The 17,293-nt window shown below is 40.5% G+C and overlaps 1 protein-coding gene across 1 annotated transcript in view; it reads right to left on the reverse strand.

Moving 5' to 3' along the window:
• Positions 1-11,015: 11,015 nt before the first annotated feature.
• The window catches only part of LOC101847146 (alpha-2C adrenergic receptor-like), a 50,984-nt gene continuing 44,706 nt past the window's right edge, over positions 11,016-17,293 (reverse strand). The window contains exon 2 of the mRNA XM_013088233.2: positions 11,016-14,075. Within this exon, the coding sequence (XP_012943687.1) occupies positions 11,419-13,233 (1,815 nt within the window). The 5' untranslated portion in view covers positions 13,234-14,075 and the 3' untranslated portion in view covers positions 11,016-11,418. The remainder of the gene's footprint in view (positions 14,076-17,293) is intronic.

A 17,293-nucleotide genomic window follows, 5' to 3' on the forward strand; every position in this document is an offset into this window, starting at 1 on the left:
AAATAATTAAAAAAAAAAAAAAATCCACACACACACAAAAACCATCAAAAAACCACCAAACCATCAAAATACCAAGAAGAAACATAAAAAAAACCCCCAACAAAATAACCAAAAATAGAACTACCCCCTCTCCCTTTATAAAAATCACCCCAAAACAAAAACAATAAAACAAAAAAGCAACTAATCAACGAAAGTCTCACAAATTATAGATCTCATGTCATTCTGTCTGCGTTTATCGGGATATTATACTGACGTTTCCATTTCTTTTAAAGAGCAAATCGAACAAAACTTTTCTCTCATACATGCACTTAAAAATCAGATTTTTGTTCGCCCGAGTGGTAGTCCGCAAAGGGCACCAAGAACGTAGAAAGATAAAACTATTATGTTATTCCAGATTGCACGACCCCGCTGAAATTCCATGACTGTTTAAACAAAAATCAAAATAACTCTCCCAAGAAGGGGAGTAGAGATATGAAAAAAAAATTAAAGAGGAAGGAAATGGAAAGCTCAAAGATGGCATAGATGAAGAGACAGCACGACAGAAAGCAATAAAGGAGGAAAATGAAAACAAAAGAGCCTCGATAATGTGCTAGAGACAGAGAAAGAGGTAGAGAGAGAGAGAGAGAGAGAGAGAGAGAGAGAGAGAGAGAGAGAGAGAGAGAGAGAGAATGCGGGGGTCGGGGGTTTTATTTGGGGAAAGGGACAGTGACAAAACGAAAAAGAGTATGCGTTTCAAATAGTGTGAAAATCAACGAGTTTCCGTATAAAGTAAAATATCATGCTTCTGCTTTTCTGCACATCTCCGTTTTGATCCTTTTGATCCCAGTTTCGACGATTGTCGAAAGTGTATTGTGTGTTTTGTTCACAAAGGTTACGTTTTTTTTATATCAACTTCTTGAAATCAACAAGCATCCTCGTCTGTGCTCCTTAGCCATTCTCCTGCTTCAGTATGATTTTCAAAACAAAGGGTCTTATTTGAGTGAATCTGAGTTAAAAAAAGGGCAATATCGACATTCTATCAATAACAAGCTTGGGATTTGAAGTAGACCAAAGTCATTGGAGGGGAGGGGGGAGAGGAGGAGACTCCGATCAATACCCTTATGACGTTTCAAGCTACTATGCCGTTCTTTAGCGTTTTCTATTTCGGCTATCTGAGGTTAAAACGGGACAAAAGCAAACCGTTCTGTTTAATCTTCTCAGAACTTTACGTGTGGGTCTAAATGTTGAATGGTCAATGGAATCTACTAAAAGCCCATTAATGAAGGCCACTGCAGAATAAGGATCCGACACGATTTCTTTGATGCCTGTCTAAAAAGGGTAAAACAGATAAGAGGAGATCTACAGCACGCATTTAAAACATAAAAAAGTTGACACTGTCCAAATGATGGCTTAGTACATTTTGGAACGTGGATGTCCACGTGATGGTGTACACGTGTTCTTGGGACCCCCCTAAAAAAAACAAACAACAAAAAACAACAACAACAACAAAAAAACCAACAACAACAAAAAACAAAACAAACAAAAACACAAACAAACAAAGCGCGTACATGGAAATATGGGGACATGAAGGTATTGCTGTAGGCTAGGTAAATCATTTATTGAAGTGATCCTGTGTATGTACCCAATGGGCGGTGTTTGACAGAAAGACCAAATAATGAATCTTTTATATTACTGGAACAAGATTTAAAGTAAACCTTTAAAAAACCCCCATTTAGTCAATGGCCAACAGTCATGCCATGCAAAGTTAAGAGCACATTGGCATATTTATAAATAAACCTGTTTTAAAAAAAAAAACACGGCTAGACGAATGTGAAAAAGCTATACATGTGGTGCCTTTTTCATTCAGAGTTCAAGGCTACGACGTTCGAAATGTGCTTATTGATCGAATGATGACAGGAATACATTAATCAAGGACGTGCTTTTAAGAAAGATGCTGTAATAACTCTAATATAGCTAACAAACAAACCTATTGATTTTTGGGGAAAAAAGTTTTAATACGAATATGCCCTCCCTCCCACCGGTATATTTGTAAAAAAAAACGAACAACAAAAAACAAAAAATTATGGATTTTGAGATGTAGGAATTTTTGGCTTCTTCAGCCTCTATTACAACTATTTCATTGCATAAGAACCCCTTACGCCTGATTTTTTCACATACTTGGTATGTTAGTCACCACCATATCCTCATACAGTCTCTTTTTTTCTTTATCGTCCGTTTTCTCACAACATGTTTTTTTCTATTTGAACAACCCCACCAAGAGGGGCTCTCGTGGCCTAAAGGTTAAGGTGTTCGCCTCTAATTGAAAGGCCACGGGTTCAAATCCGGGTAGCGGCTGACAAATTTTCTTCTCTAAAATTGTTTCCTTTCACTCTCTTTTCTGTTCTCTAGCAACGTTCTATCGTCTGATTTCGCCTCCACTTTCTGCCCCCCCCCCTCACCTCCCTTGCCCCCTCCTCTGGGCTCCTGACTTTTTCTGCAGTCTTTCTACTGCTCCTTCTTGGTTCCTTCTTACTGCAGTCTTTCTGCCACACCCCTGATCTTCTGGTGGGAAAGAATCACACCTAGCCTTCTCAAACAAGGGTGAAAAATCTCGGAGGTCCCGTGTGCAAGTTGCGCACTTTAAAGATCCCTTGGAGGTATAAAATCGATTAGAGTATTCTTCGGCCGCCACCCGGGCAAAATTCTAAATTTCCTACCAACTGAACATGTTTAACGTGTCCCGAGCGTTCATACGACCTTATGCAGTTGCGAGCGCGTTAAAACACTTACCAAAAAAAAAAAAAAAAAAAAAAGAAAAAGAAGATGTAATACTATGAAACATTTGTTGAAAATTCAATATGTAGAATAGACTTTTGTAGGTCGTGTCTGGAGTGTGGACTTTCAGTGATGTTTTACAACCTGGAATACTATCTCAAGAAAAAAATCATTAAAAAAACTCTAATTCGTTTAGGAAAGATTCAACACATGATTTCGTAGAAATATTGTTTGCCAATATGCATGCTAAGCAATAGCCTATTTTCATTGAAGATAAGTGAGGTATTAACTGTATAGGACATGTCAACAAATCCAATATGGCCGCCGCCTCCATTGCAACGAAACATGTTTCTTTAAGTTGATTGCTGATTTGAAAACTCCTTACTATGCTTGTTGTATGTGTGAAATTTGGTATAATATGGTCCTCGAATAAACGAAATAGCCCTTAGGGGTACCCCTTCCCCTTTAATAAAAATAGTATGTAGTATCATGAGTGCTGAAGCGATATGTGCTCCAAATACTAGATTTTATAAAGGACACGTATAAATATCTTTGGCATTTTCCCCCCAAAAGCAGTCAGCCTGGACACAATGTGTGACCATGCATGGTAAGTGTCCTTTTCATTTGTCCACCTGTATTTGTTCTGAATAGATATGCATTAAAAAAATAAATGCAAGAAACGATAGATAAGATTTTCAAAACTCTAATAATAACTCACCGATCTGGCGGATAAAGATAAATCATACCTTATGGGACATAGATCTAGCTCATATAATTTCATGTCGAATGGAGAACATCGATCTATGAGTGACACAACATTTCTTGCTTCCTCTCTGAGAACGGTTTAAAAGACTGTTCTTAAATGAAGTCAAGGTCTCCGTGTTCTTCAATGAAGTCAAGGTCTCCGTGTTCTTCAATGAAGTCAAGGTCTTCTTTTTAAAAAAAAATGGTCTGATCCTAGTCAAGAATTATTTTAAAATTTAAATGATTTTTACTTGTTTTTCGATCACCTTCAAATTTTGCTTTGCGATACTCGTTGCAGTATATATATATTTCCATATCATATACTAATAAAGCTAAGTCCAAATTGTTTTTACCTAAAGTTTCGGAAACCAAATGATTTTAAAAAGTGATATCACTAAACAACAAAGTGAAATTAAGATAATATGTAATGATATAAGTTGCAGTACTACGCATTTATTTTTGTTACTTTGTTCCCTTTTCGCCAATCTCTAAGCGTTTTGCCCAGGATGACAGACTAATGAACGTAACAATCTTTTCTCTACGCACCTCACTTCAGAGTTGCTGAACATGACCATAGCGAGCACACGCTGAGATTCGTGTTTAAACCAATTTGTCACATGTCTAATATAATTTTTCAACAGTAGGAGTGTGTCATGGGTAGTTGTTGTGGTAAGCATCCCTGCCTCTCGTATGGGAGAAAAGTTTCGATTCCCCGCCGGAGAGAAATGTTTTTGTTATGGTATTGTGAGAGAAAACCAAAGAAGAGAGAAGACAGAAGAACACAAAGACACACAGGTTGATTGGAAAGAGTGGATCAGAAAGAAGAGGAGACCTAAAGAGGGAAAATATTCTTTACAGTGTACAGCGGGTGGGCTGCTTCGACTTCGTCTGTCAGAGTCTTTTCGGGCGAAAAAGGAATACAACGTCCCAGCAGGCAAACTGAGATATTTCGAGAGAGTCGGCTCGAGGGTCTAAAAAGTGGTCGTTCACAATTTAAGCTAACAACAGCAACAACAACAACAACAGCAACAACAACAACAACAACAACAACAACAACAACAAGTGTCACCCAAAATAAAATCCTTTAGAGATAAATATTGGACGTGGTTAATGATCATATGAATTATGTGCGTTATTATTGTACTAGTCAAGGCTGCATAATTTTAATATCTTTGGGTTGGGGAGGACCTAGTGCTTTTATTGTCATTCTTTATAAAAATTATATTTGTCGCAATGATTCCTAAAACTACATATTAGATTGGTTAGCTAAAAATACATTCCGCTCATCTTCCACTGGAACTGAACACTAAAGTAATAATACTTTCACAACTCCAGTAAAACACCATTCAACGGCACAACTCAACAGACGGTGGCCTAACGTACTCAACGTTCACCGCGCTCAAGTTAAGGTCACAATCACAGACTCGGGGCAAGACTTAAATTTAAAGATAGTGGCAGGACAATAAACCAACCACAATTCACTTGAGCACTCCACTCGATTATCCAGGGCTCACGTTTATGTGCATGACAATAATAATAATATAGTGTACAGTCTGAGATTGCGTTCATTTTTAGACTGCCTACTGTGGGTTTTGTTTCGACAAGAGAACATAATTTGAGATGTGCCGTTTTATTAATATCAATGTACCGCCAAACTCGACACGAGTGTCGTCATCGCTTGGTTCACCCCAACGAGCGATTTCTGGGTCAGACTACCACTGTTCAACGACATTATTATGTTTAGTTAAAGTGCGTGGACTTTGGCATGGCATAGTTGATGGTATACGGCGCTATAGGCACAGTAATGGCTGTTAACTTGTTAAGGAGCCAGCGAGGATCTTGTATTGATAAGATTTGGCTTGTTGCCGGCTTGTGTTATTTTCTGTTTGTGAGAGCTTTTCGAAATATAACATTGAAAATGTTTTGGCGACACTGCACGACCGTGCTCTGTGAACGAACCGTCCCTGGTCAATAATAAGTTTCCTACATTGGAATCCAACTTACGTTTCCTTCTAAGCGCGAAGCAGGCACCTGACCGGTACACCGCGGCTCCAGTGTCATGTTGAGGATGGAAGTTACCGTTTAGAAGTCCCACCTTCTGATGGACTTAAGAGTGTTCACAGGGTCTTCGGCCCTCATCATCCCCCTTGCTGCACAGTCGCCGAAGAAATTGAAATTAAAAAATAGACCTTCACACTTCAGTAAACAATGTACTGAAGAGACTAAGGGAAATACAACAACAGCAGAGCATAAACAATTCTGGTAAACGACTGGAAAACCTTGCACGTGTTGTGCATTTTGTCGGGTTTCAATTTAGGCTTTGCACTCATACACCATTTAAAAGTGGAACAAGTTCAGATTTCGACTACGAGAGGTATGGATTGGGGTTGGGAGTGTCATGAGTTTCGTTTCAAAAGCTAGAATGTCTCTCCTCAACACCCATAGAGGCAGACTCTAGATCAATAGTCTTCTGATTTACTATGTATCACTTATTTGAATTCGTTTCAGAAATGAGTTGTTAGTTCAACCGTATATGCACCAAAGCACTGCAGAATTGACTGCTGTAAGTACCTTTCCTTACGCTTGATGTTCTATGGATTTTCTATTTTCTCGGGGTGAGTCTTCGAGTCGAATTCCCTGCCCAGCTCCGCATTTTTTTTTCTTTTCTTCAGTCAACAACACCCCCTAGGTCAGGTCTCTTAAATCTCACGATCTGCAAGTTGTTCGTACTAAATGTCTGCTTGGGATTGATTTTCTTGGATTTTTGTTCCCTTACGCAAACAGAAGTGTTTACGTAGATTTGTTCTTTTTCAGTTCAGTTTCAGCCCCAAGCATTAGTTCTCTTTTTTAAGGAGACGAACTTTTCATCGCAGACACTTGTTTCAGCTGTGCAGACATCTCACAAAATTCAGTTTCTTAACAGACTTTGAGAAAAATATTTTTATAAGTTCTGAGATTGGAACATGACTTAACAATCAATAAGACACGTCTCTTCTCCCTTTTGCATAAAAGAATACATTCATAGGTATTATGTGGTGAACGATACTTATAATGAAAGCAAAACAAACAAGAAAAACATCTTAATTAAACTAGCTCTACCGACATTACATGTAATAAAAGGAATAAAAATACCAAAACCACTACTACTTCTACTACTACTACTACTACTACTACTACTACTACTACTACTACTACTACTACTGCTATTATTATTGAATTGCTTTTATATAGATTATATCTGACTGAAAGCTTAAAAATTTCAACAGTAAAAATAACACGACCAAGTCCACCCATCCTTCAAAAGCAAAAGTATGAATATGGATAAACACGCTCTCTTTCTCCCTCTTTCTTTTCCTCTCCCCCCTCTCTCTCCTTCTCTCTCTCTCTCTCTCTCTTTCTCTCTCTCTCTCTCTCTCTCTCTCTCTCTCTCTCTCTCTCTCTCTCTCTCTCTCTGTGGTTTTACCTCCACTTTCTTTCCAACATGCCAATTCCCGCCCCCCTCCTTTCTCGCCATCTCTTTCCAATTCCTCTTCTCAGTTCTCCGTTTCTGACATATCTCTCCCTTGAACCTGTCTCTCGTTCTTTCAACCCAGCCCACCCCTTTCTTTCCGTATAATCTTTTGTCGAGGGCTTTGCAAAAACAAAACAAAACAACAACAACAACGACAAAAACGTCTCGTTTTCAATTTATCTGAGCTCCTGGCTACCTCCACTTTGCCCATGTAAACACTGAATCCAGTGATTAAAATCTATAACTTTTAACCGACGAAAACAATTATATGTGTAACCAATTCTTCTATTTTATTTTGTTGTGCAAACTTTGTTCAAAACTTTTTAAAAGTTGTTAAATGTTAAAATATTATTGATATGTGTGTCATTTACATTTTATGATTTTTTCCATGGAAGTCTCAAGTGATGGTAACAATTTTATTCGATGTGTGATGTGGGCCAATGGCTTTAACCCTGAATCAAGTACTCATCTACCTACTTATCTTCGTGTCACACTAAAAGAATGCACAGCACACACCCACCAGACAAGACCACGGGGACTCCAGGCTGCCTGCAACCAGTAACACTAAATCCTCTTTCACGGCGTGGTGGGAGATGGTAAGAATGTCTCTGGGCCACAGGACAGTTTTAGAGACTTTATTGGATAAAACTAAACGAGTAAAATAGCTAAATCAGTTTCACGCCACATTTGACAGAAAAAGGTCAGCTGAGATTTGGGACTCCGCGGGGGGACCAGGAGGAGGAGCCTTGAAAAATTCCGAAAAAAATCCGAGGTTGAAATTTCCTGGAGCGGGTCCCTGAAGCTAAAAGAAGGAGCGTCGAAATTATGTTTCCGCCTTGATCGTCGTCCAGCTAAACAAATCCTCACTCAGGGTTGACGGGGGGCGTAAAACATTTACAGCTATAACTAGGGTCATAGCATCGAAAAAACTTTGAGAAACGTAGACAGGGCACTTGCGACTTCTTGCCACTCAGGTTTTCTGTTTTTGCTCAAACTGCCTGTAGGTTTGATTTAAACTTTCGGACACTTTTGTTCCATCACCATTTTAGTGGATGTTGATATTGATTAGCCAGGTTATGTCTGAAATTGCGCCCTACTTCTGCTAAACATTATGAACGTCGTCGCACTGTTGCAACTCTTTATTGTCGTGTTATGTACTCCTATCGACAATATTAGGAGTTTATAAGTCACCCTTTGCAATACGTTTACATAAAGTTAGCCGGAAGCATAATATATTGACCCTTTTGTATTGCAAGCATGGCCCCAACTCACACTCCTATGGCATTTTCAAAAGTGAAATTATGAGGAACTTTAGTGCTTTCATTTACAATCGCGTGCCAATATACAGTTAAGTATGGCACAAAACTATTAGACTTAAAAGAACACGCATCTTCAAAATAAAACTAAAACCGATCGATCTTCTTGAGCAAGAGCATAGAAGAAAAATCCAACAGAAATCTACCCCAAGAAATTTGCCATAAAGCAGGATTTCCCGCTGCTCGTCCTGCAATTCAGACCCCTTGAAAGTTGTAAATATGTCCAATCTGGCTCACATTTTACATTTTGCCATTGCTGTTAATGCTATTGTCGTCGTCGTCGTCGTCGTCGTCGTTGTTGTTGTTGTTGTTGTTGTTGTTGTTGTTGTTGTTGTTGTTGTTGTTATTTTTGCTGCATTGTTTTCGTACTCCCCTCTGTTGTTAATGTTGTCGTGTTTGTTGTATTCTTTTCAGTTCAGGCTGTTATTGTTGTTGTTGCTATTTTTATTGTTGATTGTTTGTTGTTGTTGTTGTTGTTGTTGTTGTTGTTGTTGTAGTTGTCTTTGTTAATGTGGTTGCTGTTGTTGTATCTGAGTTTTGCTGTTGTTGTTGTTGTTGTTGTTGTTGTTGTTGCTGCTGCTGCTGCTGCTGCTGTTGCTGCTGCTGCTGCTGCTGCTGCTGCTGCTGATGATGATGATGATGACATTTTATCGAGGTTTATCTTTAGTTATTTTGCCGGGTTAACTGGATTGGCAAAAGAAGGAGGGAGGTAAAAAACAGGAAGTGAATAGGAAGTGAATTATTGGGTATGATAATGAAAATATGTTGTGCTATTATAGCCGCTAGGTGGACACACCCATTCACATTTTGGGAAGTGCGCATAAAGGCATTTAGAATAAGACTTTTCTGAAACAATTCCAGATCTACTCGGCAGGTCTCTTCTGGCTGAAAAAATGACAAGACTGTTACTCTGGTTCTTATAACTATTAATAATTACCTCCTATACTATGGGGACCCAGTAGGGGGAAACGAAACTCTGACGATACGTACTATTTGGGGTAAGAAAATCTATCGAGTAAAACTAAGACTGAATCGAGTTTTCGATAATTTGTGTCGTAATGCATTAGGAGAAAGGAGGATAACAAAATGTAAGTACACGTTTGCTTTATTGCTTATTCATCTGTGCGTGGTGGTGGTGGTGGTGGGATGTGTGTGTGTGTGTGTGTGTGTGTGTGTGTGTGTGTGTGTGTGTGTGTGTATGTACGTGTGTGTGTGTGTGTGTGTGCGTGCGTGCGCGCATGCACGCTGGCAAAGGTGTATTTGCGTGCATGTATGTTGTAATGCTTGTATATAATATGTGTGAGTGTGCCGTACGCGTGTGTGCGTGGAAGGAGGGGGAGGGGTGGGGGTGGGTGGATGTGTGTGTGGGGGTGGGTGGGTGCGTGTGTGAGCATACTGTATTCTCCTACTAAATCAAATGAATGGGGGTTTTTAAAGACAATTAAAAATACCTCGATTCTTCTTTTCAAAACTATTTTTTTTATTGAAATAACCAGAAGTTGTCTGTGCTGCATATCATAACTGATCACGAGGAAAGATTACCTTTTTTACCCAGGAAATAAAGGTCACGTGATGCAAGGACAGGAAAACCAGAAGAATCATGGGGTGCGTGGGGGGGGGGGGGGGGGAAGGTAAGGGGGTGTTACACATGTCTGATAAAAGTAAAGCGTTATTCACATAGATAAACAGATGGGTTATAGGGACGACAAAAAATGAAAGAAATAAAAACGATATTGAGAGATGTATTGACAGTGTGTTATTTTACAAAAGAAAAGAATAAACATTACACATTTAGCAGTGAACATTTACATTTTCATTGTTGTTTAAAATATATGCATTAGTAAGTAAGTAGGCATTATATATACAGCAACAAAAAGTAGCTCCACGCACATAATTCATATGATCATTAACCACGTCCAATATTTATCTCTAAAGGATTTTATTTTGGGTGACACTTGTTGTTGTTGTTGTTGTTGTTGTTGTTGTTGCTGTTGTTGTTGTTGTTGCTGTTGTTGATGATCTTCTTCTTCTTCTTCTTCTTCTTCTTCTTCTTCTTCTTCTTCTTCTTCTTCTTGCTGTTGTTGTTGTTGTTGTTGTTGTTGTTGTTGTTGTTGTTGTTGTGGTTGTTGTTGTTGTTGTTGTTGTTGTTGTTGTGGTTGTTGTGGTTGTTGTTGCTGCTGCTGCTGCTTCTCCTTCTTGATCTTCGATGTTATTTTAATCTTTGCATGTGTCTGTGATAAAGTGTAAGACTCCATGTCGTTACAGAAGAGAGGCGTGGATGCCATCGCCGGGAAGTCTATTTCATCGAGTATCTTCGTCTACGTGCTGAAGTGTTGTATACCACACAGCTTTAACAAGTAGGGACAAAGCAGCTGGCTCCCTAAATCCCAAATGATCTAAATTATGTTGATTGAGACGTAAAGACTTTGAAGTCACTTTAACCCTCCACCCCCCCCCCCCCCCCCACTCTCTTTCTCTCTCTCTCTCTCTCTCTCTCTCTCTCTCTAGATATTGTATGGCGTAGAACCAAACAACACCTGGTACTGTTTCTAGTTTTCTCTCCTCCCTCCACTTTTAACCTACTTTTCTATAGGCAAACAGAGTAGTATATCCTACATGCAAGCAAACTAGTGTAGATCAAATTTACAGTACATTATAAATGTCAGAAGTACTTAACAACATCGGTATTTTCACCTTGCTCTTTCACCAGAAGAACTTTTAAACGCTTTTCACATGTGCATGTATGTCAATCCAAATACATTGTGTATGTGTGCAGTTAAAATATTACACATGGTGGGCAGGGTCTGTGCTTGGGTGAGGGGGGATGGCGCTGGCAGGATGTGTTATCGTGACTTAGGAAATAGTACGTACGACCTGGAGTACATACATGAAGCTTGGATCTGTGCTGTGGTTAAGGAGATATTTACAAATAAAATACTTTCCCCATTAGTCAAATGAAAGATCCAAAATGTAGTGCATAAAATGAGGCGAGGTGGGTAACATTGCATTGCAGTGCTGGGAACAGTGTTAAGCACGACAAAAAATAGATGACTTAATAATTTTTGCATGCCTCTTCAGTTTCTGAAATTGATGTTACCACCGTCCATGTCTCTTCCCAAAAAGAATCTTCTGAAAAGCACGTCTAAAATCTCTGTTAAACACTGTGTAGATAATAGGATTCAATGCTGAGTTGCAGTATCCGATCCAAAAGAACACCGTGAATACCATGTTGGGTATGCAGCCCTCGCAGAACGCGGACGCGAGGTAGAGACTGAAGAAGGGCAACCAGCACAGGATGAAGGCTGCCATCACAAGACCCAGGACAACAGTGGCTCGACGTTCTCGAGCCTTGGCGAGTTTTCTCTTTTGTCTTTCAGCCGTCTGAAAGTCTAATGGTTTTCCAGATTCCGGTCTGGACGCCGTGTACTTTTTGCGACGACTGTCTCGTTTCGGAACAAAGAGATGTTTCCTGATGGTTGTGATTACCGAACCTTTTTGAGAGACCGAGGTGTTGTCGTGAGATAAAGACGAGGTTCCATTGGCACGGAGTTCGAGGATTTTAAAACGCCTCAGAGAGCCATTGTTGTGGTCTTCGGGGCTGTTGGAGAGGTTGTCTACACTGGCAGACGGGGAGGATGTTGCTACTGCAGCGCTAGTGATGGGCGGGGCAGCTTTTTTGTTGGCATTGTGGTGGGTGTTATGGAGTGCGGTTTGGTCAGCAGGGGGCTCAGATGAGTCCGTGTCGCTGGTGGGCACCGCTTGGAATGCTGGCCGACCCGACTCGGCTTTATTCAGAGCCGTTCGCCTTGGTTCTGAGTCCGAATCTGTGGACAGGAGATTCGAACACTCTCCTTCACGTATCGCCCTCGCCGCTACCTCTGGTACTCGTCTGGATTTCACCATGACATCATCCTCGGAAGTTGGCACAACGCTGTCCACAGCGGTATCGCAGGCTGTGTCCTCCGTCATGTTGCCTGGGGCAACAACTTGGGACTCTTCAGGTTCATCCACATCGTCCATAGAACACTCCTTCGGCTGAGGGTGCTCAGTGATGCTGGACTCTGTGGAGTGTTTCTGCTCAGCCTTCTCCCCCGCCGTCCCACCCATCGGCGGTTTTACAACGTTCTTTCGCGCCCGCTGCTTCGCTGCCTGGTAAATCTTGGCGTACACGCACACCATGATAAAGGCCGGGATGAAGAAGGAGCCGAAGGCGGAATAAACCACGTAGCCGATATCTTTACTTAGCTGACATAAGGGCCACTCAGACTCTCGTGTGGGCTGCTTCCAACCAATCAGAGGCGGGATGCTAAGAACGGCAGAGATGAACCAGACTGTGAAAATCATGACAGCAGCTCGTTTGCGCGTGCGTTGGCGAGCGTAGTGTACAGCCCGTGTGATGGACCAGTATCTGTCCAGAGAAATCAGGCAAAGAGACATGATTGAGGCCGTGCATAGCAGGACATCGATTGCCTTGTACAGCTCACACCAAACGACCCCAAAGAGCCAATATCCCATCAGTTCATTGCACAAAGAAAACGGGATGACTATCAGACCCAGGAAGAAATCGGCGAAGGCCAGGGAAGCGATGAACAGGTTCTGGGTCGTTTTCAAAGTTCGATCGTGCACGATTGCCCACATAACCAAGAAATTCCCGATGATAATCATCAGAATAATAACGGTGATTATGATGGCGCCGACGATTATGTGGGGCCAGGAGAAGCCGCTAGGGTAGTGGGACCACCACCAAGAGTCTGATGACGTCACGGGAGAGGACGTAGTTTGAGGGGTTGCATTGAAGGAAGTGTTGAAGTCCGCGAATAGCGACTCGTTGGTGTATGTGAAGATGACTCGATCAGGAATGAAGTAATCCGAGGGAGTGACGTAGTGATACGCTTGTGTTGACGTCATTTTGATGCTGTCTACGTTCTTCTGGCCCAGCCAGATGTCTTCAACACAATCTGGTATTTAAATGATCCCAAGATTTCAAACAACACAAGAGGGTTGTCATTTTTGGAATATGGACAGAATATCTAACTCTACTTTCATGTTCCAGCCGTTTGGCTTGTCCTCAGTTTATTCATGATTTTTCAAACCAACCACTTTGTTTCAAGAACTTTTTCTTTGATGCTCAGGCAATACAGTACAGGTTGTTGGTTGTAATGGCTGTGGACCAATTTTCGGGGTTTGGTTTCGTTTTGCACCGAATTTCTGGGTGTCCGTATCTAGTGACCTTGACTATCAAACGCTCAAGAGGGCAAGCAGCGATTCAAAATGTACTGCAACCTTGACTGACGTGAGTCGACAAGGCTTGAAACAGGAATTAGATTAAAAGAATATCGTCTCTGAGAGAAAAAAACAACATTTCATCTCTACGTAATGCTGTGTACTTTTCTCTAACTTGAAGTTAGTGCATGAAAACTAATATGAAAAATATAGCATCCAATCCTGACTTTGTATACGAAAAATAACCCGTTTCTGCTTTGCATATTTAGTAGAGTATCTTGTTCACTTCATGTTTGGTTGACTTCAAATGCAACTTCCTATTCCTATATACTTCATCTTTTTTTATTTCAGCATAAAGGTTATGAAGCACTCTTTCTGATGGTCCAACGAAAGCAATATAGCCAATAAATACTGTTCAGAGTTTGGTGACAGCAACTCATATTTCTCTCAGACAGCAGGCAGGTCCAAAGTAAGTTGATCGTTAATTCTTGTCCCACTTCGTGCAGCTGATGGTGTGTCTTGGAGGTCTGTGAAGAGAAGAGTGGCGTGAGTTGACACAGTATGTTCCTAATGCTTAACTAGAAAGACTGATATGAATCTACACACACACACACACACACACACACACACACACACACACACACACACACACACACACACACACACAGGCTCACACGCACGCACGCACACACATACGCATTTAAGTATACACACATTCTCTCTCTCTCTGTCTGTCTGTCTGTCTGTCTGTCTGTCTGTCTGTCTGTCTGTCTGTCTCTCTCTCTCTCTCTCTTTTTCTCTCCCTCTCTCTCACACACACATACACCCACTCACACGTGCCCACTGTCTTTAGCCCTTACGATATCACTCAACCATCGTGAATTACATCTCTAAGTTTCCGCTGCACATGCTGGCCTGAAGTGTCAATGTTAGTTTTAACAAAACCGAGGCCTGGCTATGATGCAAAGTATAAGGTACTGAGCAGATTGCTGAGAAAATATAGCTGCAGTTTTACTGTAGAGAAATATCAAATGACAGCCTACTATTTGTATAATATGAGGTGACATAACTTAAGCAAATTCACATAACATTAGACAATTTAAAAAAGCGTGAGCATCTCGAATTTGAATGTACCCAGAAATCGACACTGCGAGTTCTTCGTCTTTGTGGTAAGCAATTTAGACACTTCGTAATTCACAAGTGTTCGAAATTCGACTGACTTCGTTAACATTTTTTTAAAATTGCAGTTACAAGTTCTGTTTAGAATCAGAGACAATCCGCCACAAGGTACCAGGCAGTGGGTCAATTGCGGAGGAGAGAGAGAGAGAGAGAGAGAGAGAGAGAGAGAGAGAGAGAGAGAGAGAGAAAGGGGCGGGAGAGGGGACGATGGCGAGGAGAGCAAATACGCTCCCCAGAACCAATTGATCCTACGTTTACTCCTCGTCCCCGTCAATGGAGGCTAGCAACTCCTGACGTGATTTTTTACCATTGTTTATTTCTCTGTTTGAATGTGTTCCTTTCGGTGTAAGTTTACACGTCTGTGTGAGACGGATGTTGATTTTTTTTCTCTCTTTTCACTATTATTTTCAATACACAAATGTGTTTCAGTGTTCGCATTTGACCGTGTTGAAAGCACAGTTTCGTTTGATTTTGAATGGAACTTTTTGATCTATTGAAGACAATTGACTGATCTAGAACAGTCAATAATTTTAGTATTGTAGTGAAGGGAGAATGAAGCACTGATGTCGCCAAGTTTCTCTCCTTTGACGGACGATGTATTTTCGTTTTGTTTGTACTGATTTATTTTGAAAATGTCGAAGAAACACTTGATCAATGTATATTCATGACAATAATAATCATTACTCAAAGATGCTGTTAAAGGTTAAAACAAGCTTTCGTATCTTGGATTTTGTGATTTATATTACGAATGCATTAAAACAGAAATTGGAATATTTTGCCTCCAAAGGAGAAAGCATAATATTCCGTACAGAAGATCGGGTGTATTCTGTGATAGTTTCTGCAAAAACATCCGAGGAGCTTACTGAAACAATACATGGATATCGAACAGTGTTGAATGTTGCTGGAAAGCGGAGTTTTAAAAATTGGTTATTCTCATCTGTCCTGTACAACCAACTGTTTCTTTACATATCATCAAAATAAGTCTGTTAGATTATTACATACTTCATTGGCATCATCTTTGCTATTCTCTCGCTGACACGAACAAACACTTTCCAACTTTCCCTATTCCGGGCTAGCCTTTTGATATTATTCCATGTCTTCCGGGAATCCCACTGTTCTGTTCACATTGCATAATTTAATGACATCGAATTTTCCGTTTGCAATCGTCTAAGCATTATGCTTTCGTCATGACGTAGCCCTAAACATGATATTTAAGAGAAACGCTTTGAGGCATGTCATGACTTTCTACTTATGGTTCACAGAAAGAAAAGGAAAGTAGGTTTACAGCCAACTATTCAAACGGCACGTTAAGCAAATGAGGTTTTGAGAGCAGCTTAAACGTTGAAATGTGATAGGAGCTACGGATAGAACCTGTTAACAATCTGTTTGTTTGATCTGGTCCAGTCGCGAAAAGAATTGGGATCGTGATCACGACTTGTTTCCAATCCATCACTGTTGATTTACCATAAATAAAAAAAAATAGAGACATCCTATTTTCAGGCCTGCTTGCGTCAAGTAAAGAAGTTTCTCCTCGTTGTATTTCAATATGGATGGAAAAGACTAGTAAACATAATGTTACGTATAATATTAAGCAATGTCTGGGACTCTGTTTTAAATTAATAGCATCTAGAGTTTATCTAATGGCAAATCACCATTTCCTCATGTAAAATACAGGTAGCTTTACAGGAGTGACCAACAAGTGTACGTTAAAAATAACTTGTGCTTAGGTATTGTAAGTTGTCACATATTAATATTATTCATGTATTGATTTTTCGTGCAAGCATGTTGTTGTAACTAGAATGTTGTACATTAATGCAGCAGAGGTCAAGTACATTGGAAATTCCTTTTCTTTGTGGATCCCTTTTAAGTATTCATTTATTGTACCGAGTCGCCCAATAATCTACACGATACATCGTTAACCCTTTTGGCAGCGGAGTCTGGACGTAAGAGAAGTATACCAGGATGAAAGAGAAAAATAATCTAAACTCCTTTCAGGTCCAAATCTCAAACTTCCGTGTTTTAGAGGAAGTTCGAACGATATTGCTCAAAGGTTCCCAGTAGGCGCCAAGTCTTCAACCCGGCGTACGCAGAAAGCCGATCGGATATTGGAGATCGAAGAGCAATCGAACCCTGGTCTCAGACCTTGTATTTTCTCTTAATAAACATGCCCGAGGCCACGGGAAGCCGGATATTACGTGCACTATAACAAGTCAATTGTCGTAAGAACTGGGCATCCCCATCCCGGCGTCGTTCACGAATCATTTCACAAGCGCAAAAACACAGAGAGGAGAGTGCATTATTATGTCTGAATCTACCAACTGTTAAAATCACACTGTGCAGTGTTAAGGAATAACTACCAGAGCTAACACACAACACATAAACACAAACGCGTGCACACACACACACACACACACACACACACACACACACACACACACTCACACACACACACAAATAGGCACACACACAAACACACACGCACTCACATACAAACTTACACGTACACAGAAAATTATTCTTGGAGAAAGAGAGAGAGGGAAAGAGAGAGACAGATAATACAGAGAGA

Source organism: Aplysia californica, unplaced genomic scaffold (genome assembly GCF_000002075.1).
Source record: "Aplysia californica isolate F4 #8 unplaced genomic scaffold, AplCal3.0 scaffold00706, whole genome shotgun sequence".
Lineage (NCBI taxonomy): Eukaryota > Metazoa > Mollusca > Gastropoda > Aplysiida > Aplysiidae > Aplysia > Aplysia californica.